Below are 27,830 nucleotides of genomic sequence, written 5' to 3' on the forward strand. Positions count from 1 at the left end.
TGTTGTGGGGAACCAGAAGAGGGAAGCACGCTATGGATAAACACATGTGGAAATGAGTGTAGAGGCTTTCAAGTTTATATAAAAGAAAGTCAAGTTAGATGCAGAAGTCATATGCCTTTATTGAATAGGAATGACACCTAATACAAGAACCAGCCTTAATCCATGCAGAAAATACATTATATGAAGTGTAGTTAAGTTTATGATAGTGGTGTGTTTATACAGCACGTAAGCCATCAATGTAGTAATCAGTATTTATGAAAGATTCTAAAAACACATTGCACACATGATACTTTGATCTATGTCAACATTTAGATACACAAAAATATCAACATATGTAACAATCAACATATGAATCTCAATAATGGTGACCTTAAATGCTCCATGTCACAATGCATGCTGGGTAGCAGGACAAGACAAAAATCTCATCCCAACCAACGAAAAATACTGTTCACCATAATGGTAACCAAATACTTTCAATAAAAGACAAATCAACATCTAAATCTCTGTTATTTGTCACTAAGAGCTTCTGTGGATGTCTGAAGTTCTGTTATTGCCAGTGGACCATTGTTTGCTAATGAGGCTTTTGGGAAACACACCATGGTAACACTGTTAGAGCAGTTGTTTACTGCTCTGCTGAGATCTTGAGAGATGTCTTTTATTTCAGTTGTATTTCTGGTTTATTCTCTTTCTTTCAGTGATTGTACTTGATAAATGCAGGTGTTCACTAATGCTTAATTAATAATTAATCCCTTAATTGTCTCATAAATGGCAAAATTGCTTCAGTGTTGCTTTTACTCCCTGTAGTGTGGTTTTCATGTGGAGTTAAAATTGTAAAAAAAGACACTTATTTGAACAGTAACAAACTGTAAATTAAGTTTAGCTACATCAAGCAAACTGTAGAAAAACAATGATGTAAGGGCAAAGCTGCTGCCAGTTTACTGTAACATTACTGTGAAAACACACAAGTGGATCAAAAAAAATTCATCAAAGTTGTCTTAAGACAAGAACACATTTTGTTTTTGGTTTTAGGACAGCTTTGATGAAAGGTTTTAACCCACTTCAAATGTTGACTAGTGTAAATGAACTCAGTTAAGAGAGGGATGCTTGACTGATTGCACAAACACTGTTGGAAGAGAGCTGAGCTGAACCTGTTGTAGAGGGCTGAATTACAGCAGAGGGGAGCAATGCACCTTTACACTGCTCTATCCAGCTTGTTTTTAACAGAAGAGCACTGTGGCTGTTTGTAATGGATGGGTGATTCCACTTATTTTGCTTTTGATACGATATCAATACTTCCAAAGGCCAGTATAGTAGATACAGATACCGATATCCCTTAACTTAACTTTTAAATTATTACATTTATTAAATTATTAATTGATGAAGTGTCAAATGGGTCATGGTATCAGTTTTAGCCTTTATTTAAAAGGCGTAAATCATTCAATATGCCTCAACTACAGCTTATTATGTTATATTTGAGTTAACACATGCTTAAAATAAGTTTACTGTAGAGGTAAGCATGGGAATCTACAAATACTGCAATCACTAGGTGCGTTTACATGGACACTTATTGCTTCCATGGGATTGAATTCATTCTGATTGATGAATCCGAACATAGTGTCTACAAAAACGCTGAATAAAGTGATCGGGGTGATGTGCGCGTTTACATGTCACAAGCTTCTGATCAGATTTACTCTTTTGACATGCACACACTGCATGAACATACAGAGTTTCCCGCTGCTGTTGCATACTGTTTTAAAAAGCACACGTGATATGTATCTACTTCGGGTCCTAGTTAGGCGACGACCAGCACATGAACTGTTGTGCTGCTTAACGTTACTTAAAAAAGTGTAAAAGCGCCCCTTCCCGCACCCAAAACTAGTCATCTGTTGATGAGAGTCTTAAACGAGGACTGGTGGGACGTGGCTGTGTTCAACTTCACATACGCTGAGTGAAAGGGAGATTTATAATGACAGGTCACTTATTTATGGACACTTTAGTCACCAGGAAGAACAGCTCGTTCTGCTTGTCATACATCATTACGCTATTTCTACATCACTGCGTATGCGCAGTACTTTCACGTTTCGGTTTTCAAGTGTTTACATGTCCACTCGCTCGGATTACAAAAGGGATAAACCACCCCTTACAATCCAATCAAAATGTTAGTCGGATCTGGTCAATTCAATCCATTTGACGTGTTTACATGTGAGTTTTTTATTCTGATTGTGCTTCTAGTCCTATTACGATCGGATTAGTAGTGTCCATGTAAACGCAGCTACTGTAAAGTACAACCATAGTTCATTTTCATAAGGGACTGCCAGTTGCACCCATAAAATACAACCTTTTTATTCTGACAATTTATGATTTATAATAAACATCAGTTCCAGAATAGAGCATGATCAATAAGAGCTTTAGAGTTCACTTTAAATAAATTGCAAAAGAATAGACTACAATTTCAGTTTGTTTGTTGTGAAATAACTTTTTTCTGTCCTCTGATAATAATTATTCAGTGCTGTGTTACCCAAAAGCATCAATGGTTTATGACACTGAGGAAGAGCAGCCCTGTTTGAACGCAGAGTCAGCAGTGAATGAACGCTCTCTGTGATTGATTAGTTCTGTCTTGCAGCATTCCTGTGTGATCTGATGAGCAGGAAAATAGTTATTTATCCAGTTCAGTGCATATTGAATGCTTTAAATGTCTTATTAAATTGAACAACAAAAACAACAAAAGAACCTTAGTATTGATACTTTCAATACTCACATCAGAATCGATACGTCCATCCCTTAGGACTTACAGTATCAGTCGATTCCAGTTATTTTACCAGCACAAAAACAGCCATTCTGCTGCTTTATGTTACAAACTGATGTTTCTTGGTGAACTTAAAACTCATAATATCACCATGAACAAGGGAGAAAAAATTATAATTGCAAGTTATAAGTGCTTTTCAAGCACTGCTATGTGAAGCTTTAGAAACTTTGCAAATAATTATTTTTAAAAAATAAAATAAAAACTGTTTCAGAGCACATTTATAAAAGTCATGAGATTTCAGCAAACGAGGCTTTGTATGGAAGGCTGACGGTGCCAAAACGCTTTAAAAAGAACATGTGAAACTTGACAGAGTCAGCACATACTGTTAGTCTGTTATTGCAGCAATATTGAACGTGTTTCTTTTGAATGTGTAGACACGTGTTTGAATATGTAATATTTTTAAAGCAGGTTTATCTCTAGATTTACCCATATATTAATTCCTTTTAGCCCATATATTGCTTTACTGATATCTACTGTGTGAGGGTAAATTATGTTACAATTTAAATGAAGACTTTTCTGTCACAGTCTTCAGCTGGTGTGCCCCGGAGAGCGACCAGATGACACTGTCTTTTTGTGAGTGTTGTGTTTTATTTGGTGCCATGTGCTCTCTCCTGTCTATTTTCTTGTTACATCATTATTGTTTTAGTACTGTGCTGATCTGTTGTTTTCCATTGTGGTGTTATGTCTGTTTATAGTACAGTTTCTAGTCTGCCTGTTTGTCCCCCTCTGGGTTGTTTTTGTTAGTTTCATTTTCGTATTAAAAGGACCATTCTGCCTGCATTTGAGTCTTCGCCTCTTTCGCACCGTGGTAGAACAGATCAACCAACTTGAAGACTCACCAGCAATGGGAATTTTTTTATACCCGGCTGCCAGACAACATAGGATCCAGACCCTGGCCAATGGGCCACATCCCTGCCCACAAGACAATCGCCCCTTTGGGCTGTATGCAGAAGATCTCTTCTATACAGCCCAGGGGCTAGGGCTTGAGGAAAACACCCTCATCCACCTGTTTCTAGCAGGCCTGGATGAGCCTGTCAACAGGGAGGAGCTGGGGGAGTTGGATATGTGATCCTACTGGGAGATGGTTGACCACATCATCGATTTGAAGGAGGTGGAACTGCTGGATGGTGCCCCCTCCCAGAACCTCCTCAGGTCGTGCCGGCTACTTCCAGGTTCTTGTGGTCATTCTCTGGGCACCTCGGGCTTAGACGCAGCGTGAAGGATCCTCCCCTGATGTCGGTGAGGGAGGCAATGGCTGCTCACAATCCACCCATGGCAGAGGGATCTGCTCACAGTTCCCCCAAGGCGGCGCCGTCCGCTCTCGGTTCCCCTGGGGCGAACCTTTCTACCTCTTTCTCCAGGCCCAGGCCCTCCATCCATTTCCCTGATCCACCTCCGTTCCGCCTCCCTCCATGATTCCTACTTTGGAGTGTCTGGAATCCACTCCTTAAGGGAGGGGTTCTGTCACAGTCTTCAGCTGGTGTGCCCGGGAGCGCCACCAGATGACACTGTCCTTTTGTGAGTGTTGTGTTTTATTTGGTGCCATGTGCTCTCTCCTGTCTATTTTCTTGTTACATCATTATTGTTTTAGTACTGTGCTGATCTGTTGTTTTCCATTGTGGTGTTATGTCTGTTTATAGTACAGTTTCTAGTCTGCCTGTTTGTCCCCCTCTGGGTTGTTTTTGTTAGTTTCATTTTCGTATTAAAAGGACCATTCTGCCTGCATTTGAGTCTTCGCCTCTTTCGCACCGTGATAGAACAGATCAACCAACTTGAAGATTCACCAGCAATGGGAATTTTTTTATACCCGGCTGCCAGACAACATAGGATCCAGACCCTGGCCAATGGGCCACATCCCTGCCCACAAGACAATCGCCCCTTTGGGCTGTATGCGGAAGATCTCTTCTATACAGCCCAGGGGCTAGGGCTTGATGAAAACACCCTCATCCACCTGTTTCTAGCAGGCCTGGATGAGCCTGTCAACAGGGAGGAGCTGGGGGAGTTGGATATGTGATCCTACTGGGAGATGGTTGACCACATCATCGATTTGAAGGAGGTGGAACTGCTGGATGGTGCCCCCTCCCAGAACCTCCTCAGGTCGTGCCGGCTACTTCCAGGTTCTTGTGGTCATTCTCTGGGCACCTCGGGCTTAGACGCAGCGTGAAGGATCCTCCCCTGATGTCGGTGAGGGAGGCAATGGCTGCTCACAATCCACCCATGGCAGAGGGATCTGCTCACAGTTCCCCCAAGGCGGCGCCGTCCGCTCTCGGTTCCCCTGGGGCGAACCTTTCTACCTCTTTCTCCAGGCCCTCCATCCATTTCCCTGATCCACCTCCGTTCCGCCTCCCTCCATGATTCCTACTTTGGAGTGTCTGGAATCCACTCCTTAAGGGAGTTCTGTCACAGTCTTCAGCTGGTGTGCCCGGGAGCGCCACCAGATGACACTGTCCTTTTGTGAGTGTTGTGTTTTATTTGGTGCCATGTGCTCTCTCCTGTCTATTTTCTGACCCCACCCATCTTGTTACATCATTATTGTTTTAGTTGCCACACCTGTGTCTCCCTCGTTAGGTTCCCTATTTATTCTCCTGGTGTCTGTATCCTACGCTGATCTGTTGTTTTCCATCGTGGTGTTATGTCTGTTTATAGTACAGTTTCTAGTCTGCCTGTTTGTCCCCCTGGGGTTGTATTTGTTAGTTTCATTTTCGTATTAAAAGGACCATTCTGCCTGCATTTGAGTCTTCGCTCCTTTCGCACCGTGACACTTTTCTACCTCAGAAAAAAAAAAGGAAAAGACAAATCTTGATATTAGACTGACACCACAACCTCCCAATGCATTATCCCTCATGAGCAAATATAATGTCTGATGTTTGCACACATGCATGCCATTGTACAGTTACAACTAGGGTTGAGCTGATAGACAATGGCTGACAGACATCTTGATGTTAAGCTGTCAACATGACCCCCCCCCCCCATTACAACATACTTCATGAAAAAACACGATGTCTTCCGTAGCTTAATTTTGTCATCACAGTTTCAAAACGTTTTAGTGAACCCATGAACTTTCTTTGGGTTTTACCTGATCTTGAGTCAGGTTTCTAAATTTGTAGGCTTTCTTAACTGACATACTGTATTTGTATGATAAAAAGGCCGAGTTGTACTAGACTTTTATTAGCCTGACTAAGCCTGACCGTCATAAAACAAACAAAACAAGCCCTGCTAATTAATACAGAAAATTTGTCAAAGCAATTGATTCAGTTGAAAGGTTTATAAAGCTGTTTCCCCCCATCACTATTGAGAGGTGGTGATGATTTTGATCTCCACTGGTCATGAAAGCAGAAGTGAAAGGACGCGGGATCCATAAATAAACTGTAATATATCAGATGCAAATGACAAACAGCAGAAGAAATTAGGTAACACTTTAGAATACTGTTTCTTACTTACTATATAACTAATAAGGAATTATTGAAGAACTAACAGGTGATTATTCATTAATACTTAACTCACTACTGTTAACTACTTAGAAAGATGTGTTAACTAATCAGTATGTAATATAATTTTATGATTGTGTTAAGTAACAGTTAGCTAATCAGTAACTAATATATTCTGTGATACCTCCTGAAGAACTACTATTAATTATCTACTATTTAGGGTTCAAGAAAAATAACTATGAAATAACTACTACTGAACAGTTATACGCAAAAAAACCACACTATAATAATCAGGCTGTGTCCCACAAATCAAGTACATGAGTAAAAGTACAGATACCCCAATAACATATTACTCCAGTAAAATTATAAGTAGGCCTATTCATTTTCAAAACTACTTTAGTAAAGGGACAAGTACAAAGTACTACTACAGTAGCAACTTTGTTACAGCCCACTTATTAGCCTATAATGGAAGTTAAATATGGATTTTGCTTGCTTCTAAATGTTTAACTTTTGATTATGAAATGTTTGTTAAATTAGTTAAAATGTGGGCAGTATACATGTTAAAATGGAATAAAATATGCTGTATTAAGAAATGTTCTCATCTGAAATAAACAGATGAGAGTATTTTACAAAATTTATGATTACTTTTATAGGTTTTTTTTAGTCAACATGATGTAGTTTATTATTATTTACTAATAGGTTCACTTTATAATTCTGTAAATCCTGCAGGATTATCTGATAATTAATTATTAATTACTAATGGGTTCTCGACATTTTCACTTTAGAAGAGGCCTAATGTTTTAGGTTCAAAATAAGTCCTGCATAATTATTTGATAATTCTTTATTAATTACAAATTGGATACCTGTATTTTCACTTTTCCTCAGGCTTTGCCTTACATACAGAAATTTAATTAATAATAATTAATACAGTACTGTAACACATACAGTACTATATATAAAATATAAAAACTAAGGTAAGTTATGGCAAGGCACTGGAGTCATGGTGGGTTTCCTATTGGAAGGTGATTTCTTACAAAACACACTCACAAAACAATTTACTACACAGGCAAAACCTATATAAAATGTATTGCATTTATTAATATTGCATTTTCATACTACTACTACTAATAACATTTATATGAAAGGGTCACAATTCAATGCAATTGTGTAAAACTGTTCATTAGTAGTTACTTCATAGTTATTTTTCTTGAACCCTAACTAGTAGATAATTAATAGTAGTTCTTCAGGAGGTATCACAGAATATATTAGTTACTGATTAGCTAACTGTTACTTAACACAATCATAAAATTATATTACATACTGATTAGTTAACACATATTTCTAAGTAGTTAACAGTAGTGAGTTAAGTATTAATGAATAATCACCTGTTAGTTATTCAATAATTCCTTATTAGTTATATAGTAAGTAAGAAACAGTATTCTACACTGTAAACCCTAATGTTGTCTTGACTTAAAAAATCAAGTAATGTTGACTAAACATTACTTAAAATTTTGCGTTTTGGCCCTGTCATTTAAAAATATGAGTTAATTTAACTAATTTACCTTCAAAATGCATAAACTTAAGATTTTAAGTGTTGTGAGCTCAAATCATGAGTAATCCTTTGGAAAAACTCCACGTCACTCTGTTCTTCCTTTAATGTGATTGGCCATGGGAGGAATTCTGCCTAGCAACAAGAGAACAAAAGCACTGATTGGTGGATTACAAAATTCGTCCTTTTGGTCTGTTTGGTTTGCTGAACTACATTTCAAGATGACTTTTTTTTTTAGTGTATTATGTTAGGTGAGTAAACTTCTGTAGATATAAAGTTGTCTTGCATGATTTCTACTAGTGAAATATGTTATCCTTGTGGTACGTGATTTTGATATGGTAAAATACTACAATAACGACAACTTCGTATTTGATGAAGTGGCCCAATCGTTTTCCTTTGAGAGAAAGAACATGGCAGCTAACGTTACTGCTTAACTCGTTAGACCAATACACTGAAAACCCTAATAAGTTGACTGAACTAAATTGATTGAGTAAACTCGTTGCCCCAATTTAATTGAGTAATGGAGTTTCCCAAAACTTACATATTTAAGTTTATTTAACTTGACACTTTTGTAGAAAACCCTAATAAGTTGACTGAACTAAATTGATTGAGTAAACTCGTTGCCTCAATTTAATTGAGTAATGGAGTTTCCCAAAACTTACATATTTAAGTTTATTTAACTTGACGGTTTTGTAGCTTGTACTTAAATCACTCAGTTCACTAAACTTGGTGCTTATTTAATGTACTTAAACGATTGTGTTCACTTAACTTGGTATTAATTTCAAGTGTACTTATATATTTAAGTTAACTCAACATGTAAATTTAACTAAAAATTATGTTCTTAATTTTGATCGCACACTATTTGCACACTGAAGTAAAACAAATAACAGCATATTTAAACTTTGACCTTTTGACAAAATGTCACAATATTTATGAAAATACAGTAAACCCTATACTGCACTGTAAAAAAAAAGTTGTGTCAACTTAAAAAAATAAGGCAACTTATCGCTAGCGCTTTTTTGAGTAAACTTAACAAAAAATTACTATGTTTGCGTATTTTAACATCAACCTAATCCATTGGGCAAAGTTACGTCCAGTGGACATCTTTTTATGTCTTTGCAGACCTTGAAAAGATGTCCACTGAGGAGGCAGAATGTTTTATGATGTCTTTTTTAAAATGTTTTTTTATGTCTTCTGTACGTCCGATATAGACGTTCACAGATCCTCCTTACAAGGTTTTGTGACTTTATTTCTGTCAGACATCTAGAGAAGCTCTTATTGAGAATTAACAGAGGTTTAAATGTTGATACTTTATACATTTGAAGTCACCATTGTGGTGGAAAGTGTTTGGTTTAGTTGGGATCTTGGTCCAGTTACTTCTTGTGTAAGCTTGTCTTTTGCTGCTATAACAGTGTATTTTAAAACACTGTTTTTGTGGTGAAGAAAGACAAACTTAAATGAGCTCAGGTGTCATCAGCTCTTTGCTGATGTTGGCTTGTCTCTTGCTGCTGTAACTTGTGTGTTGTAAAACACTGCTATTGTGGCAATAACAGTTGAGATCAGACATGCTCATCTTGCTTGTAATGGTGACAAGTTAAAATAAAATGTATTGCTGCAACTGGGGATTCACTTTTATGGATAGAAACCTAGTAGATAAAATAATGTGCTAACTTTTTGAAAACAGATCACATCGTCACAAACAGACATCAAGATTTTGGATATGCATCACATCAATGGTGACAATCAGAACAAAAAAGGCTGTAAAATAAGGATGAGTTTGTGCTGTGGAGCTCTTTTGTTTGTCACGGTTGTTGTGATGCATATGCTAAATCTAGAAGTCTCTGTGTGTGAGTACTTGATTCTTTTACTCAAAATATTTCAAACACATTCATTTTGTCCATCTTCAAAATAAGTATTTTGCTCTTGGTGCCCGTTATAAATATCAAACAAAACTTATTTTATGATCTCAAATACGTATTATGTGATGACTTTCTCATCAACAAAAAACAACTGATAACTGTTTTAAAATACAAACCTCTGAGTGATTTAGGTAGAGTCTACAAAAGCGTCAAGTTAAATAAACTTAAATATGTAAGTTTTGGGAGACTCCATTACTCAATTAAATTGAGGCAACAAGTTTACTCAATCAATTTAGTTCAGTCAACTTATTAGGGTTTTCAGTGTAAAGTGTTACCAGAAATGATTATAACTTATTATGAATCTCAATCAATTTCTAGGCCTTTCACAGCATATAAAATTCCAACTGCATGTTTAATCATGTTTTAAGATAATGAATGTCTAATATCATAATTCATGTCAGTTTTTTTCTGTTTTCATTAATAAATGCGGCATGAAGCTAAATGCCTTTAGACCATTAAAGCCGTTAACACAGTCATTCTGTATGCATACAGTCAGTGTTTATGTTCATATATCATTGTGCCATTAGTCTTGTGTGTTAAATGCTTATACAGTATGTTTCTTTCACACATTTAATCACACTTAACGCCCTGTTCATGGCTGGAACCGTTCAGAGAAAGAGGAAGCAGAAATGTCAGAGGAGGATGTACTTTTAACCATAATTTACATTTATACATTGCATTGAAGGTATTTGTCAGTTCTTTCTTTCTCTTGACTGTGATCTAGTTTTTCTCTGAATATCAGTGAGACTAAAGTCAATCCAGGATGAGAGCTGCCATCATCATCTTCACAATCATCACGCTCTGTCTGATCTCAGGTCAGTCCTTTACTGCTCCAGGTCAAATATTATATTACATTAACCATACTGAGCATATATAATAACCCAGAGCAAATGAACTTGTGTTTGTCAGGTCAGGTACTCTGTTTCAAAGTGACCGGCTGCACTGGAGGGAGTGTAATGTTTAACTGCAAATACAAGTCTAAAGATGAGCATAAAACAAACCACCAGATTCAGAGAAAGTCTAAAGATGAGCATAAAGGAAAGTATTTCTGCAGAGACAGAGACTGTAGGACGGGCATCAGTACTGAGACTCAGCGCAGCTGGTTTAATGATGGGAGATTTTCTCTGTATGACGATGAAAACAGCAGATTCTTCACAGTGTTTATCAGGAACCTCAGCAGAGAGGATGATGGGGATTATATATGTGGAAACAATCAGACATGGAGACATGATGTTACATTAGTGGTGAACAGAAGTGAGTATGATACTTTATTACCTACTGCATTAAGTATTATATTTTTATTATAGTACTGTTTAAAGGTGCACTACTAGAAAAAAAAATAGCAAATTCATAAATAAGTGTTCAACCTGCCTCAATGCATTATAATAATTCACAACAGTATAATAATGATTAATAATCTGAGCTGACAAATGTCACACTCTAAAACCCGACAAGTAAACTTAACTCAAACCATTTGAGTAAACAGACTGCCTTGATTTAAACCATGTAAGTTTTAAAACTTTGCATTCAAGTAATTAAGTGATTAACTAAGTGCTGATTGAGAATTAGTGATGAACAGCTGCTGTTAACAAACAGAATCACTGAAGAAAAGAGAAACACAAGAACTACTACAACTGACTTCAGACACAGTCTTAGATGAAATCAACTGAAATAAAATACATGAAATCTCTCAAGATCTGATTAAACAACCCCACAAACAGCATCACCAGCTCCACTTATTAATAACCAGACTGACTTTATTTCTGTCAGACGTCTACAGAAGATCTTATTGAGAACGAACTAAGGTTTAGATGTTGATTTATTGTTTCATTTGAAGTAACCATGTTAGAGATCAGTGTTTGCTTTAGTTGGGCTCTTGACCCTTGATTTCCATCTAAGTTTTTTTTCTGGCTGTCATAACCGTGTGTTTCTAAAACACATTTGTTGTAATTCAGAAGCCCAGAAGAAATGCCATCAGGTGTTAACCTGTACCTAGGTGTAGTTTGTTGTACTTTATATTGGTGATGATAATTATTCATTATTGAACTGGAGTCTAATCTCTGATGAAATAGGTATTGTGTAATTTGATTCATTATAGTAAATGTGATTTAAGAGCCAGTGGTTCTGTGATAATCAGTTAATCTCAACAATGGTGACCATAAAAAAAAATGCTGCAGAGCATGCTGGGAGCCATGGATGAGTTTTGTACTACAGTAGTACCCATCATGCATTGCAGCATGTTTTTTTTAATGGTCACCATTGTTGAGGTTCATATTCTGATTATTAATGTCTTTGTGTGACTGTTTGATACCGTAGAAGACCACACTATTTGAAAAGTCATTCAGATTAACTGATTATCACAGAAAACCTCTTAGAATCACTTTTACTATAATCAAACAAATTACCCAACACCTATTTCATCAGAGATTAGACTCAGTACAGTTCAAGAAACAATAAATCAACATCTAAACCTTAGTTCATTCTCAATAAGATCTTCTGTAGACGTCTGACAGAAATAAAGTCAGTCTGGTTATTAATAAGTGGAGCTGGTGATGCTGTTTGTGGGGTTGTTTAATCAGATCTTGAGAGATTTCATGTATTTTATTTCAGTTGATTTCATCTAAGACTGTGTCTGAAGTCAGTTGTATTAGTTCTTATGTTTCTCTTTTCTTCAGTGATTCTGTTTGTTAACAGCAGCTGTTCATCACTAATTCACAATTATCACTTAGTTAATCACTTAATTACTTAATTGCAATGTATATCTTCTTTCAGTGAACTCAACTGAATTAAGTTCAGAGTACTCATAACTATTAGTTTTTTCAACTTAAACGGTTTAAGGCAATCTGTTTCCTCAAATGGTTTGAGTTAACATAACTTAAGGATATCTGTTTACGCAAACGGTTTGCGTTAAGTTAACTTGTCGGGTTTTACAGTGCAGTTTTATGTCAGTGTTATTTGAGAGTGCATGCAAAGAAGACCCATCTAAACGTTACTTGTTCAAAAGACATTTTCTTCTAGATATTTGCCTTGTAGTACAAACGTTTTCTGTCAATATTGATGTACAGTAGGATGACAGATCTGTCTTATGATTTGATCACAAGTGATCCTACAGTACATAGACCTAAAAACAAACACAACCCATGTTAACATGAATTACTCTGCAAGGAAAGTGACACTTTCTGTTTCAAACAGAGATGGCGATAGAGAGGCCAAAGATCCCCAGTGCTCCTTTAATAATACTTATAACATTTTAAGATTTGAGTGTATGTCACAATAGTTTTGTTGAAATTATTTTCAGCCTCTTCTTCTTGTGGGACGTCAGTTCTCCAGACTGCATATAAAGGACAAACAATCACTTTCCACTGTGAATATGATCATACGTTTCAAACACAAACCAAACTCTTGTACAGCGTGAACAGAGATCCTGTGCTTGTGCTGAACAGCTCACAGTCCTCACAATCATCTGAGGAGAAGTTCATCCTGTCTGACAGTCACAAAGATCATTTTAATGTGACCATCAGAGACATTTCTGCAGCAGATGATGGAGTTTATCTGTGTGGAGTGGAGATATATGGATCTTCAAAAAAGATGACTTACATAGCCTTCATTAAAGAGATTCATCTGAAGGTTTCTGGTGAGTTTAGCTTCATTTTGATTATAACATCCTTCCAGCTCTGAATAAGAAACATAAACCCCTAAAGTAATGAATAAATCTTGTGTTGCAGGTCAGTTAACTTCTGTCCAGGTTCAGGCCTACATCAGTAAATCAGTCTTCATCACGTGTAAATTTCCAGAAGAATTCAAAGGAAACAAGAAATTCATCCAAACACATTCATCGCAGAAGATCTCTGTTGATGGACAGAATCAGTGGGTTCTTCATGATAAAGTGCACATGTGTGATGATACCAGTGAAGGGGTTTTGAAGGTTTTTATCAGTAATTTAACAGCAGCTGATGAAGGAGCATACAGATGTGGAGTGAATATCACTGATGATCATCTGTTCACTGAGATCACACTGAAGATCAGTCAAGGTAAAGAACTTCTGTTAGGAGCTTGTTTGTGAACACTTTCTAGCAGTTAAAATCATTTGATATTATTATTATTGTTGTTGTTGTTGTTGTTGCTGTGTTTAGTTGATCACTTTAATGCATCAAGTAAGTCAGCTCTTATTGGTGAAAGTGTGAACCTCAGCTGTAATTACCCTGAGAAACACCTGACCATCAAACACATCTGCAAAGAGAACAAGGAGAAGATCTGTGAGAACATCAGTTCATCAGAGATGAACCGCTTTGAGTTTTCTGAAAGTGCAGCAGGAGTTTATACAGTGAGCATCAGTAATGTGAGCATGAGAGATGCAGGAGTTTACTGGTGTGGAGAAGAAACCAGAGACACACATCTGACTTCTGTTACTCTCACCAATAAACACCAGCTGACTTTATCCAACAAAACTGAGCTGATCTTATCCAGTAAACCTCCGCTGACTTCATCCAGTATGTACAGTAACCACAAACCAGGCAGTTCAATTATATATGCATGTATTGTAGAGTGTATGAAGAGTTCTCTCTTCTCTTTGACTATCAGAGCCTCCAGTGGTCAAACGTGAAGGAGATTCAGTCCAGATCAAATGCTCTTATGATGAAAACTATTCAGCAGAAGTAAAGTATCTGTGCAAAGGAAAGTGTTTGACTCCAGATGATCTGAAGATCAATCAATCAGACGAAGATCATGATAAAAACCCGAAGATTTCAGTAAAGGATGACACTGAACTCAATCTCTTCACTGTGAACATGACTGAGCTGAGAGCAGAGGATGCTGGGAAATACTGGTGTGCAGTGAAAGACACGTTTAACCTTTCCACTGAGCTCATGATCGTCATGAAGAAAAGTGAGGGTGTTTATTTGGGAAGAATCTCAGTGTTTCTGCTCATGCTGTAATCATACTCATCATATTTAATGTTGTTTTCTTCAGTCATCACTCATGTTGTGTCTGTCGGAGGATCAGTGTCCATCAGATGTAAATACTTCAGGAATCAAACACAGAGGTTTTTCTGCAAAGAAGATCAGCCCAATATCTGCATCAGAGACGGAGTTCGTGTTTCATCAAATAAGAGTGTAAACAGCAGATTTCATCTAACTGAAGAAACCTCTGCTGGAGTCTTTACTGTGAACATCAGCGATCTGAGAGCAGAGGATTCTGGGAAATACTGGTGTGCAGAGGAGAGTTCTGGGTCCTTCATCTTCACTGAAGTTCAGCTACATGTGACCAGAGGTAAAATACTTTCATTAAAGAAATCATTAACCATAGAATTAAAATGAACTTTCTTCAGATGAACCAAAACATATATTTAGAAAATTAGTTTTTTCTTATGTATGCAATGAAAGTCAGTGCTGTTTGGTTTGTCTCTTGAGGGCAGGCCAGCGACCGATTTAAGATTGCACTTTAAAGAAAGTTTGCATAATTTTCCATATTGAAATATATATATATATATATATATATATATATATATATATATATATATTTTGCATTATTCATTGCATTGTGTTTTAAGGTTAAATACATTGTCAGTAAACTTAGCAGATAATGTCATGGCAAAAAATTACAGCACTATTTCCGGGTTATGACAGGTTTTTTTTTTTTTCTACCACAGTGATCCTCTTTTGGGTGAACTGTGCTGTTAAAATAATGTCTGATGTGTGTGAACAGGAGAGTTATACCCCAGCTCAAAACTACAGACAACAGCAAGCAACACAACCTTGTGTTTGAGCAAAACGAGCTGCTTCTTTTGTTTTTTTAGTTTAGTAAAATGCAGAAGACAAGCGTTTTAAACTGCTGTTGCTGGATTGTTTACTTTTATATTTTTGTGGAGCACAACATGTGTAAAATATGAATATACACAAGTGATTTTCATTAAATATTGATAAATGTGTTCACTGGTTCCTCACACAGCTTCATAAGAGCTTACAGAAATTATTAATGTAATTTGCAACATTAATTTTGTTGTTGAACTGAACTGATCTGAATAATGATACTATTGTCTTCTGTAGAGCTAATTGATGAATTGTTTAACCTCGACACAGTTTTTTCCTCTTTGTTACGGTGAAGCTGTGTTGAAATCTGTAGCCCTATTGTATAAAGCGCTATAGACGTAAATCTGACTTGAATGAGTCTTGGACATGAAACATGAGCTTGATATCTAGTTACTGTCTGCTTTCACTGTACAGCTTTTTTTCAATCTATCACATTTTGTGTTTCACTGAAATATCTGAGTAAATATTGACAATTTGTTCCTCTATATTATTAAACCATCAGTGCTCTATGACTGTGTGTTTGCAGAAATGACGACAGCTGACACCAAAAGAAAAACATCCCAGAATAAAGAAAAGCCTGGTGAGTCTGCTTCTCAGCTGGAGTTGGAGATGATATTTACAGTAGATCAATATGAGCATTGGATGTACATGTGTAAGAATAAAAAATATGATTACAAATTTTATTATAATTATTATTTAATTTTTATTTAATGAATTTTTTAGAAGTGACCTCGTCTGAAACCAAAAACACAGCAGTCCAGGAAACAGAAAAGTCTGGTAAGAGCCAGCAACTCTTTTTCTTGTTATGATGTAAAGCTCTTATGTTCTTGTTGGTCACCAAACCTCACTGTTTCTCTGTTTTGTAAATAATGATAGCAGGTATACGCCAAGTATGCATATGCACATAGGAAGTTCGGTTCTTTCCCGCGAACCAGCTCTTTTGGACAGTTCGATTCAATAAACCGGTTGAAATAACGGTTCACCGGTTCTTTTACGATCGACATAATGACATCATTGGCGATGATGTAATGGCGTCAAATCTATCAAACATTCAAATATATAAAGTCAGTAATCACAACTTTAGTGAGTTAAAAACCTCATAATCATGAAAGGTTTACAATCAAGTTTTGCAACAACTACAAAACAAATACAGTAACAGCAATAATGTGCATTAGAGGATTTAAGTCTTGTGCGCGTGTGTCAGTCTTCTTCACGCTGAATCACACATGTGCAGTATCATCAGCTCCTCGGTTCTCGAATTGGACGCGTCCGACAGAAACGGTTTTCAGTTCAGTGTACTGATGATCCGAAAACCGATGCAACCAGTTCTTGACTCGAGAACGAGAATCGCTCCAGCAGTGGGCGTGGGCATCCCTTATTCCTATTAAACAAAGAGTCTTTAGAGTCTTAATTATTGTCCAACTTCCCTGAAACCCCTTTGGCCTAGATATAATCTAACATAATCTACAATTTAACAAAATATACAGATTAGATACATTCATCTTTAAAAATAAATAAATAAATTATATATAGTTATTTTATCACACTTTCCGATGTTTCACAAAATACTTGAAAAATTACACGCATGCGCAGTATTATCAGTTAATCGTTCTCAAAACGGACACGTCCGAAAGAAACGGTTTTCGGTTCAGTGTACTGGTGATCCGAAAACCGATGCAACCTGTTCTTGACTCGAGAACGAGAATCGCTCCAGCAGTGGGCGTGTACGATTGTTATCTGGCTCGGCTCGGTGTTCATCTTCAGGGGTGTATTCCAGAAAGCAGGGTTAACTTAACGTGAACTAAACCCTGAACTCTCGGTTGATTAACCCCAAACCTTGCTGACTCGAGGTATGTGGTTCCAAAAACGCTTCTGGAGTAAGTTCATTCAACTCAGAGTATGTTCCTGGTAAAGACTCAAGACATTCTCAACAGAGCGACGAATTGACGAGTCACTCTAGAAATGGACGCTACGAAAAAGCGCGACAAGCTGTTTCTTTCTTCATCTTTTGTTCATTACTTGTTTACATGCTTTGTGGATATTGTCACCTAATTGATGGCTGTGCAATCATTTTTTGCAATTTAATCTTTAATCCTTGAGAATGTGAATTATATTGTTTGTTTTATGCTAATTATACATTAAATCATATCAGATATGTATTTTGATTTAAAATTTAGACATTAAGAAACATTTAGACATTTAGAAAATGCCGCTTCATGTGTGAAATATAACATGTAATAAATAAAATATATAAATATATATAAGTTAAACATTACCTTGTCATAGTGTTTTATAATTTATACATACCTCTTAATATATAATTTATAGATAACTCTTATATATGCCAATAAAATAAATAATCATATTAGAATAATATATTACCTTATTAATTACTTATATTAGCGCTTCCTCATTAACATAAATTTGTATTAATATTTTTTATTCTTACACATGTTGTACATCCAATGTTCATATTGTATATATATATATATATATATATATATATACACAATATGAGCATTGGATGTACAACATGTGTAAGAATAAAAAATATTAATACAAATTTATTACAACAACAATTTATTACAATTGTTTTTTTTTTGTTTGTTTTTTTTTAGAAACGACCTCACCTGAAACCAAAAACACAGCAGTCCAGGAAACAGAAAGAGCTGGTAAGAGCCAGCAACTCTTTTTCACGCTATGATGTAAAGCTCTTATGTTCTTGATGGTCACCAAACCGTTTCTCTGTTTTCTAAATAATGGAAAAGTGATATTTACAGAAATCTGAGCATGGGATCTACAACATGTGCAACTTGTAAGAATTAGTGTGTGTGTGTGTGTGTGTGTGTGTGTGTGTGTGTGTGTGTGTGTGTGTGTGTGTGTGTGTGTGTGTGCACTGTAAAAAATGTACTGTAGAATTTACAGGATTTTACTGGCAAAAAAGTTGCCAATAAAATCCTGTAAAAATGATGTTAATTGCTGTAAAATGGATAACAGGAAATTAATGCAAAGCAAATTACAGTTAATTGCTGTACACTGTAAAAAAAAAAAAAAAAAGTATTAGTAAAAAAAGAGTAGTGTTCATCGTATATATGCTGCGGCGCCCAGGGAGCAGTTGGTGGTTCAGTGCCTTGCTCAAGGGAACCTCAGTCGTGGTATTGCCGACCCAAGTTTCGAACCCACAACCCTAGGGTTAGGAGTCAAACTCTCTTACCACTAGGCCACAACTTTATATTGTTAAAATAGTCTAAATAAATACAAGACCATAACATGGGTCAAATAACTTTTTTATTATTGAAAGTTTGTGTCCAAAGCACAGTGTATGTGAAATACAGTAGTTTGTAGTATTTTTTTACAGTAACGTTGAATTTAACTTGTAGTTTATTTTACAGCAATATTTTGTAATTTCACTAAAGTACAGTATTTACCTGGCAAAAAAGTTGCCAATAAAGTCCTGTAAATATATTTTACAGCAATATTTTGTAATTTCACTAAAGTACAGTATTTACCTGGCAAAAAAGTTGGCAATCAAATCCTGTAAATACCCCTAAATACAATATGATGTTGTAATAATTTAACAATGAAACTGCTTTAAAGAATAATTTTAACAGTAAACTATAAAATATGTATATAAATGCATTATCGTGAGCTCTATCTTAATACATTTAGAAATGAATAAAAATGAATAAAGTCAATGATGTTGCAAATAAGTATTTATTAAAACTGGCAGAAAGACATTGCAAGGCTTTTACCGGTAAAATAAAAAAATAAGTCTTTCAACAGTTAAAATCTTATCATCAAAATAACAAAGCATCATAAATAACTACAAATACATGTTTAAAAAAATAAGCCATACTCAGAGTAGAACATTAACTTTCTATAAAAATGAAGGTCAATCAACATAATTTGTATATTTTTGGTAAAAAAACAAAATGTTTTAAAGAAAATTATTAAAATAAAATGCTGGAATCAACATTAAATCACAAATTCTGTTGTTTGAGCTTATGTTCTATTAAATTAAGAATATTCCTGCAAAAGACAATTTAATAAATACATACTGAAAGTCCATCAACTTTCTGAGATGAGTGCACACATGAGGGCTGTCCCTCTTCTCTGAGACTTTTCCACTTGTTTTGCCTCCATGTGTCCGTCTTGTATCCAGAGAGTGTTGTGATTCCAAGAAAACATCTGCACATAAAAACAAGCAAAAGCATCAGGATAAAGTTATGTATCAAATGAAACTAGCTCAATAAAATAAATGTCAAAATGCCACTTATACAATACAATCAGCATTTACCAGTACTTAAAAGTTACTCCACCCCAAAATGAAAATCTTGCCTTTAATCACTTACCTCCATGTTGTTCCAAACCCGTAAAAGCTTCGTTCGTCTTCGGAACACAATTTAAGATATTCTGGATGAAAACCAGGAGTTAATGTGTGCTGTTACCCACTGGGCAAAGTTATGTCCAGTTGACGTCTTGTGGACGTCTTTTTATGTCTTTGCAGACGTTGAAAAGACGTCCACTGAGGAGCCAGAATGAAAGTTTTTATGATGTCTTTTTTTGACGTCTTCTGTACGTCCGATTTAGACGTTCAGAGAACCTCCTTACAAGGTTAAAAAACTAGTTCAAAAGTGGTCAGTAGAAATATTTTCAACATCATTTAAGGTTCATTTAGACATCATTTATACTGTTTCGGGACCAAATCAACACTCTCAGGATGCGTTAGATTTAGACTCATGTTATTTCAATGTAATTTCCAGACACTGTGTTTGTCCTAAAATCAAGAAAATAAAATAATCTTCATGAAATAATGAAATAACTGACGATTGAGCATGTGGTAAAATCAACTGCAAAACAAAGACATTAAATCTCTGAAGATCTCAGCCGAGGAAGATCAAACATCTCCACAAACATTGACCCGGGTTCGATTCCCGGCCAACACATGTCCTTTGGCTCGGGCTGATGTCGAAGCAGAACTCCTTCTGTGACCTGTGGCTCCTCCCAAAACTTTTGGGGAAGTCGTGGCCTAATGGTTAGAGAGTCGGACTCCCAATCGAAAGGTTGTGAGTTTGAGTCCCGGGCCGGCAGGAATTGTAGGTGGGGGGAGTGCATGTACAGTTCTCTCTCCACCTTCAATACCATGACTTAGGTGCCCTTGAGCAAGGCATCGAACCCCCAACTGCTCCCCGGGCGCCGCAGCATAAATGGCTGCCCACTGCTCCGGGTGTGTGCTCACAGTGTGTGTGTGTGTGTTCACTGCTCTGTGTGTGTGCATTTCGGATGGGTTAAATGCAGAGCACAAATTCTGAGTATGGGTCACCATACTTGGCTGAATGTCACTTCACTTTCAAACATGGAATCATTAGATTGACTTTATTTCTGTCAGACACCTAGAGAAGGTCTTACTGAGAATTAACAGAGGTTTAAACGTTATTTGATTCATTTGAAGTCACCATTGTGGTGGACAGTGTTTGGTTTAGTTGGGATCTTGGTCCTCCTTCTTGTGTTAGCTTGTCTCTGGCTGTTATAACTGTATGTTTGTGAAACACTGTTGTTGTAGCAAAGAAAGACAAATTTAAGAGAGCTCAGGTGTTATCAGCTCTTTGTTGGTGATGATAAAGTCATCACATTGCAAGTATCTGAGGTCATGAAATAAGTGTTGCTTTGTTTGTATATATCTCCTAAACCTTTTGACTGTACAGTACAGACACCAAGAGCAAAATACTTATTTTGAAGTTGGACAAAATGCATGCGTTTGCAATATTTTGAACAAAAGCACCATGTACTCACACACAGACATCTAGATTTAGCATATGCATCACAACAATGGTGACAATCAAAACAAACAAAACTGCTTCATCACACAAACTCATCCTTATTTTCCAGACCTTTTTGTTTTAATTGTCACCATTGATGTGATGCATATCCACAATCTTGATGTCTGTGTGTGACTACATGATGTGTTCTTTAAAAAATAAGTACATTGCTTTTTTCTACAAGGTGCTTGTCCATGAAAATAAATACAGAGTTGCAACAAAACATTAACAATGTATTATGCTATAGTTTAATCACCATTAAAAGCAAGAGGATAACGCTTGTTCTTAATGCTTAAGAGTGTTTTATAACACACAGTTACAACAACCAAAGACAAGCTCACACAAGCAGTATGAGGACCAAGATCCCAACTAAACCAAACACTGTCCACCACAATGGTCGAATGATGTTGATGTAAATGATGTAAATTGATCCTCCTCTGCTGAGATCTTCAGAGATTTAATGTCTTTGATTTGCAGTTGATTTTACCACATGCTCAATCATCAGTTATTTCATTATTTCATGAAGATTATTTTATTTTCTTGATTTTAGGACAAACACAGTGTCTGGAAATTACATTGAAATAACATCTAAATCTAATGCATCCTGAGAGTGTTGATTTGGTCCAGAAACAGTATAAATTATGTCTAAATTAACCTTAAATGATGTTGAAAATATTTCCGCTAACCACTTTTGAACTAGTTTTGAACCTTGTAAGGAGGTTCTCTGAACGTCTAAATCGGACGTACAGAAGACGTCAAAAAAGACGTCATAAAAACTTTCATTCTGGCTCCTCAGTGGACGTCTTTTCAACGTCTGCAAAGACATACAAAGACGTCCACTGGACATAACTTTGCACAGTGGGTAAGCTTGTTTCAATGTTGAATGAAACGTTAATATAATCAGAATCAGTCTTGCGTTTCTATGCTTCCTCAGTCTTTTTTTTCTGTGTTTTTTTTTTTCTTTTTTTTTAATCAGGCTAACTTGTCCAGTCGGGGATATACAGGTCCTTCTCAAAAAATTAGCATATTGTGATAAAATTCATTATTTTCGTAATGTAATGATAAAAATTAAACTTTCATATATTTTAGATTCATTGCACACCAACTGAAATATTTCAGGTCTTTTATTGTTTTAATACTGATGATTTTGGCATACAGCTCATGAAAACCCAAAGTGCCTGTCTCAAAAAATTAGCATATTTCATCCGACCAATAAAAGAAAAGTGTTTTAATACAAAAAAAATTCAACCTTCAAATAATTATGTTCAGTTATGCACTCAATACTTAGTAGGGAATCATTTTGCAGAAATGACTGCTTCAATGCGGCGTGTTATGGAGGCAATCAGCCTGTGGCACTGCTGAGGTGTTATGGAGGCCCAGGATGCTTCGATAGCGGCCTTAAGCTCATCCAGAGTGTTGGGTCTTGCGTCTCTCAACTTTCTCTTCACAATATCCCACAGATTCTCTATGGGGTTCAGGTCAGGAGAGTTGGCAGGCCAATTGAGCACAGTAATACCATGTTCAGTAAACCATTTATCAGTGGTTTTGGCACTGTGAGCAGGTGCCAGGTCGTGCTGAAAAATGAAATCTTCATCTCCATAAAGCTTTTCAGCAGATGGAAGCATGAAGTGCTCCAAAATCTCCTGATAGCTAGCTGCTTGACCCTGCCCTTGATAAAAAAACAGTGGACCAACATCAGCAGCTGACATGGCACCCCAGACCATCACTGATTGTGGGTACTTGACACTGGACTTCAGGTATTTTAGCATTTCCTTTTCCCCAGTCTTCCTCCAGACTCTGGCACCTTGATTTCCGAATGACATGCAAAATTTGTCCAAAAGTCCAGTGCTGCTTCTCTGTAGCCCAGGTCAGGCGCTTCTGCCGCTGTTTCTTGTTCAAAAGTGGCTTGACCTGGGGAATGCGGCACCTGTAGCCCATTTCCTGCACACGCCTGTGCACGGTGGCTCTGGATGTTTCTACTCCAGACTCAGTCCACTGCTTCCGCAGGTCCCCCAAGGTCTGAAATCGGTCCTTCTCCACAATCTTCCTCAGGGTCCGGTCTCCTCTTCTCGTTGTGCAGCGTTTTTTGCCACACTTTTTCCTTCCCACAGACTTCCCACTGAGGTGCCTTGATACAGCACTCTGGGAAAAGCCTGTTCGTTCAGAAATTTCTTTATGTGTCTTACCCTCTTGCTTGAGGGTGTCAATGATGGCCTTCTGGTCAGCAGTCTTACCCATAATTGCGGTTTTGAGTAATGAACCAGGCTGGGAGTTTTTAAAAGCCTCAGGAATCTTTTGCAGGTGTTTAGAGTTAATTAGTTGATTCAGATGATTAGGTTAATAGCTCGTTTAGAGAACCTTTTCATGATATGCTAATTTTTTGAGATAGGAATTTTGGGTTTTCATGAGCTGTATGCCAAAATCATCAGTATTAAAACAATAAAAGACCTGAAATTTTTCAGTTGGTGTGCAATGAATCTAAAATATATGAAAGTTTAATTTTTATCATTACATTATGGAAAATAATGAACTTTATCACAATATGCTAATTTTTGGAGAAGGAGCTGTAAAGATGTCTTTCACTTATTATAATAAGGCGTCACGCCAATATGGGACAGTTGAACACATATAAACAAATAAACACATATAAACAAATGAAATTTCACATATTTTGCTGTTCGTCAGTTATTTCGACAGATAGTAGTTACTATGACAATCGTCCGCATTGGGCTTTATGATAAAAGTTAGGTAAACACTACTTTAAATCATCTCAATAAGAAAAGTGTTAAAAGTAACACTGAAGCAGAGTTGAAGTTAATGAGATAATTAAGAAGTTAATTGAGTTATGATTGACCATTATTGAAGACACATGATGTTAACAAGCAGAATCACCAACCGAGAAAATCACAATTTGTGTGTCACCATTATAGTGGTCAGTGTTTGTTTTAGTTGGTGTCTTGACCCTTCAGTTATTAACTTTAGATTTTGTGTGGATGTGTAACACACACATTGGGGAAGTCGTGGCCTAATGGTTAGAGAGTCGGACTCCCAATCGAAAGGTTGTGAGTTCGAGTCCCAGGCCGGCAGGAATTGTGGGTGGGGGGAGTGCATGTACAGTTCTCTCTCCACCCTCAATACCACGACTTAGGTGCCCTTGAGCAAGGCATCGAACCCCCAACTGCTCCCCGGGCGCCGCAGCATAAATGGCTGCCCACTGCTCCGGGTGTGTGCTCACAGTGTGTGTGTGTGTGTTCACTGCTCTGTGCGTGTGCATTTCAGATGGGTTAAATGCAGAGCACAAATTCTGAGTATGGGTCACCATACTTGGCTGAATGTCACTTCACTTCACTTCACTACAAACAGACCAGAGCCAAAGCAATCTTATGGACTTGATTGTGGTTTGGACTAATTGTCATGGAGTTATCTGAATGGCTGAGTTCGGGTTTCTTTTCTGTGTACATAAATTAGGTGGATAAAAAAGTGATCCAGCATTTTTGGCATAATATGACATGTTTTTAAAAGTTAGTTCTACATAAAGAAAGAGTTTTTTAGTTTAGACACACAGACATCAAGAATCAGCGTGAGCATCACAACAACGGTGACCATCAAAAAAGCATGTTGTAGCCAATAAAAACTCATCCATGGCTCCTATCATGCATTGCAGCATGAATAAATTATGAGCTTTTTTAGTATCTAGTTTTGTGATGTTCAGAGTAGATCTGTTTATCTGAATATGCTGTTTGTCACCGTTGTTGAGATTCATATGCTGATTTTTGTTATCTGTGTGTGCCTAAATTTAAAACTCTTCAATAAAAATAAAAATCACAGTATCACAAGAGACGCTTACAAAATGTATAGAAAATACAGACTTTTTTGTTGTGGAATCAAAGCTGTTACAATCAATAATGAGCGATAATAAGAGAAGGGTCTGTAAATGAGTTCAGTGATTAAGGTCAATCAACAATTACATTAAAACATAATTATCACCACCCGATGACTTTTGCTCTTGGCTTGACACACAAATCTGAAAACTAAGAAGTTACAAGCCAAGATCCCAACTAAAGCAAACACTGACCACTATAATGGTGACATACAAATTGTTATTTTCTCGTTTGGTGATTCTGCTTGTTAACCTCAGGTGTCTTCAATAATGGTCATTCATAACTCAATTAACTTCTTAATTATCTCATTAACTTCAACTCTGCTTCAGTGTTACTTTTAACACTGCTTCAGTGTTTATATGTGTCCACACTCAGAGTGTTAAATTAACACTGGAGATTTTGCTGTGTAACTATGCTATGATAGCAATTCCCAGTTTACTGCACAGAAGTTACCAAGGCCACTTGTCTAAATGTCAGGATAGGAGGCTATTGTGACATGATATCACTTATACATTATAAGTATATATTAGTGTAAAAAGCAGGAACTACAGTGACAACACCTGCTTCTTGTAAATGAATTACAGTTGATGTGGAAATATACTGTTAACAACTGTAAAACCTTTTTTGACCCATAATGCATTGCGAATTACAGCTGCAGCTTGTAAAATGTTTATACAGTAAAATTCTGTAGAAATTTGCTGTAGAAACTACAGCAATTTTTTTACAGTGTGTGCTTTATTTATTTGGTAGAAATGACCTCATCTGGCACAAAAAAGGAAACAGTCCAGGAAACAGAAATGTCTGGTAAGATCCAGGAAACAGTTTCTCAGTTTGAGTTGAAAGTGATCTTACGATAAAAACATGAGCATCAGATGCATGTACAGTATGTGTCTGAATGTCATGTGCTCGCCTTATATCTCAGTGCTCTCTTTCTATGATTTCAGGGTTTCCAGTGACAGCTGTGGTTTCTGTGGGTTTGATTCTGCTCGCTCTGGTTATAGTGTTACTCTTATTCAAACTGAAACACAACAAACACGGTGAGACACAAACACTACTGAGCACTCAGTCTCTGTCTGTCAGAAATACACACACGGTTCAAATCATCTCTCATTTTCTCAGTCTCAGATGCTTCTCTTGATCACACAGACATCATCTCATCATCTGACAGAAGAGAGACAGAAGATCATGAAACAGTGAGATTCAGATCTACAGCTCAATCTCTGAAATGTATAATGTGTATGTTGTTCTTCATGAATTGGATATTTTGCTTCCTGCAGGCTCAAGAAGAGATTCAAGACGCCAGACACCATTCAGACTCGGATCCTGAATCAACTCCTCTCTATTCCACAGTTCAGTTACCCACAATCCTCTCTGACTCGCAGAATCCAGTTTACTCCACAGTTCAGTTACCCACAATCCTCTCTGACTCGCAGAATCCAGTTTACTCCACAGTTCAGTTACCCACAATCCCCTCTGACTCGCAGAATCCAGTTTACTCCACAGTTCAGTTACCCACAATCCCCTCTGACTCGCAGAATCCAGTTTACTCCACAGTTCAGTTACCCACAATCCCCTCTGACTCGCAGAATCCAGTTTACTCCACAGTTCAGTTACCCACAATCCCCTCTGACTCGCAGAATCCAGTTTACTCCACAGTTCAGTTACCCACAATGCCCTCTGATGAGCTCCCGCCGTACACTGCTGTCAGTTTCCAGAAGAATGAAGAGTCTCTCAGTGAAGCTACAGTCAGATTCAGTGAAGAAGAGATTCACTCTGATTACACATCTGTCAATCACAGCATCGCACCAAATTAATATTAGCACTGGATTTTTTGTTTTTACACACAACTTGAATCATGAAACATGACAGAATGACAGTAATTCAGCTTCCCTGAACGAGTCTTAAGCCAGCGACACATACAGGTCACTGATGGACAAGAAAATGAAATGTTTCTGTGACTGAAGAAAACACATTGATTTCTTTGTAACATTTTGAAATGAAATGTAAAATGAAGACAGATGAGTGCATGTGTGCAAGAAAATATTTGCAATTTCAAAGTTTATCATGATAATTGTACTTGATGCCATACATTTTTATTTTGCCACACAGTTTATTTTATTAGGATGTGATGTATACATCATGCAGACAATGACTCTCTAGATTTTAAATGTATTTTATAAATGTAAAAAACAACTTATGTACTTACATTGCAGTAATCCATACTTAAAAATGTAATTAACTGCACTACTTTTAAATGAGGAAAGTAATTACAGTAACTTGCCAAGACATTGTAATCTAAAAAATAAATAAATAAATAAATGAGTGCCTTTGTTCTGCTCTGGATTTATATGTTTGAATTATTTTTCATATTTTGAATCAAAGCATCTGCTAAATGAATAAATGTTGTTTGTTTCCAACATCAGTCGCTGTTGGATCAATACATAAACACTGGACACTGGACACATGACACAAAAACCCTTACTTAATGCACACAATGTTAGTGAAGTTTAATACTGACAAATCAAACCCCAACTCATAGAAGTCTTTATGTTTCCACAACGCTGGAGAATCTCATCAGCAATCAAATACTTATATTTTTTTAATGAAATCATGGTTTCGTC

General features: G+C 36.7%; 2 protein-coding genes across 2 annotated transcripts; both read left to right on the forward strand.

The window, feature by feature from the left end:
- The first annotated feature begins 10,724 nt into the window (after window positions 1–10,724).
- LOC132142077 (glutamine and serine-rich protein 1-like) lies at window positions 10,725–27,346 on the forward strand. Its single transcript, XM_059551716.1, has 5 exons — window positions 10,725–10,956; window positions 13,001–13,336; window positions 26,154–26,246; window positions 26,356–26,402; window positions 26,487–27,346. Exons 2-5 carry the CDS (start codon window positions 13,291–13,293, stop codon window positions 27,021–27,023), a joined length of 723 nt encoding a protein of 240 aa, XP_059407699.1. The 5' UTR covers window positions 10,725–10,956; window positions 13,001–13,290; the 3' UTR covers window positions 27,024–27,346.
- LOC132142105 (polymeric immunoglobulin receptor-like) lies at window positions 13,406–18,235 on the forward strand. The gene is made up of 6 exons (XM_059551741.1): window positions 13,406–13,733; window positions 13,836–14,192; window positions 14,284–14,586; window positions 14,671–14,970; window positions 16,036–16,130; window positions 18,128–18,235. The coding sequence occupies exons 1-6, from the start codon at window positions 13,406–13,408 to the stop codon at window positions 18,233–18,235; spliced, it is 1,491 nt and encodes a 496-aa protein (XP_059407724.1).
- Window positions 27,347–27,830: the final 484 nt, after the last annotated feature.

Source organism: Carassius carassius, chromosome 6 (assembly GCF_963082965.1).
Source record: "Carassius carassius chromosome 6, fCarCar2.1, whole genome shotgun sequence".
Lineage (NCBI taxonomy): Eukaryota > Metazoa > Chordata > Actinopteri > Cypriniformes > Cyprinidae > Carassius > Carassius carassius.

Coding starts and splice junctions, on each gene's coding strand:
- LOC132142077 (XM_059551716.1), top strand. CDS start 13,291: ATGACTTACATAGCCTTCATTAAAGAGATTCATCTGAAGGTTTCTG. Junction 26,247..26,355: donor ACTGAAACACAACAAACACG/GTGAGACACAAA, acceptor TTGATCACACAG/ACATCATCTCATCATCTGAC. Junction 26,403..26,486: donor AGACAGAAGATCATGAAACA/GTGAGATTCAGA, acceptor TGCTTCCTGCAG/GCTCAAGAAGAGATTCAAGA.
- LOC132142105 (XM_059551741.1), top strand. CDS start 13,406: ATGAATAAATCTTGTGTTGCAGGTCAGTTAACTTCTGTCCAGGTTCAG. Junction 13,734..13,835: donor CACACTGAAGATCAGTCAAG/GTAAAGAACTTC, acceptor TGCTGTGTTTAG/TTGATCACTTTAATGCATCA. Junction 14,193..14,283: donor ACCTCCGCTGACTTCATCCA/GTATGTACAGTA, acceptor TTTGACTATCAG/AGCCTCCAGTGGTCAAACGT.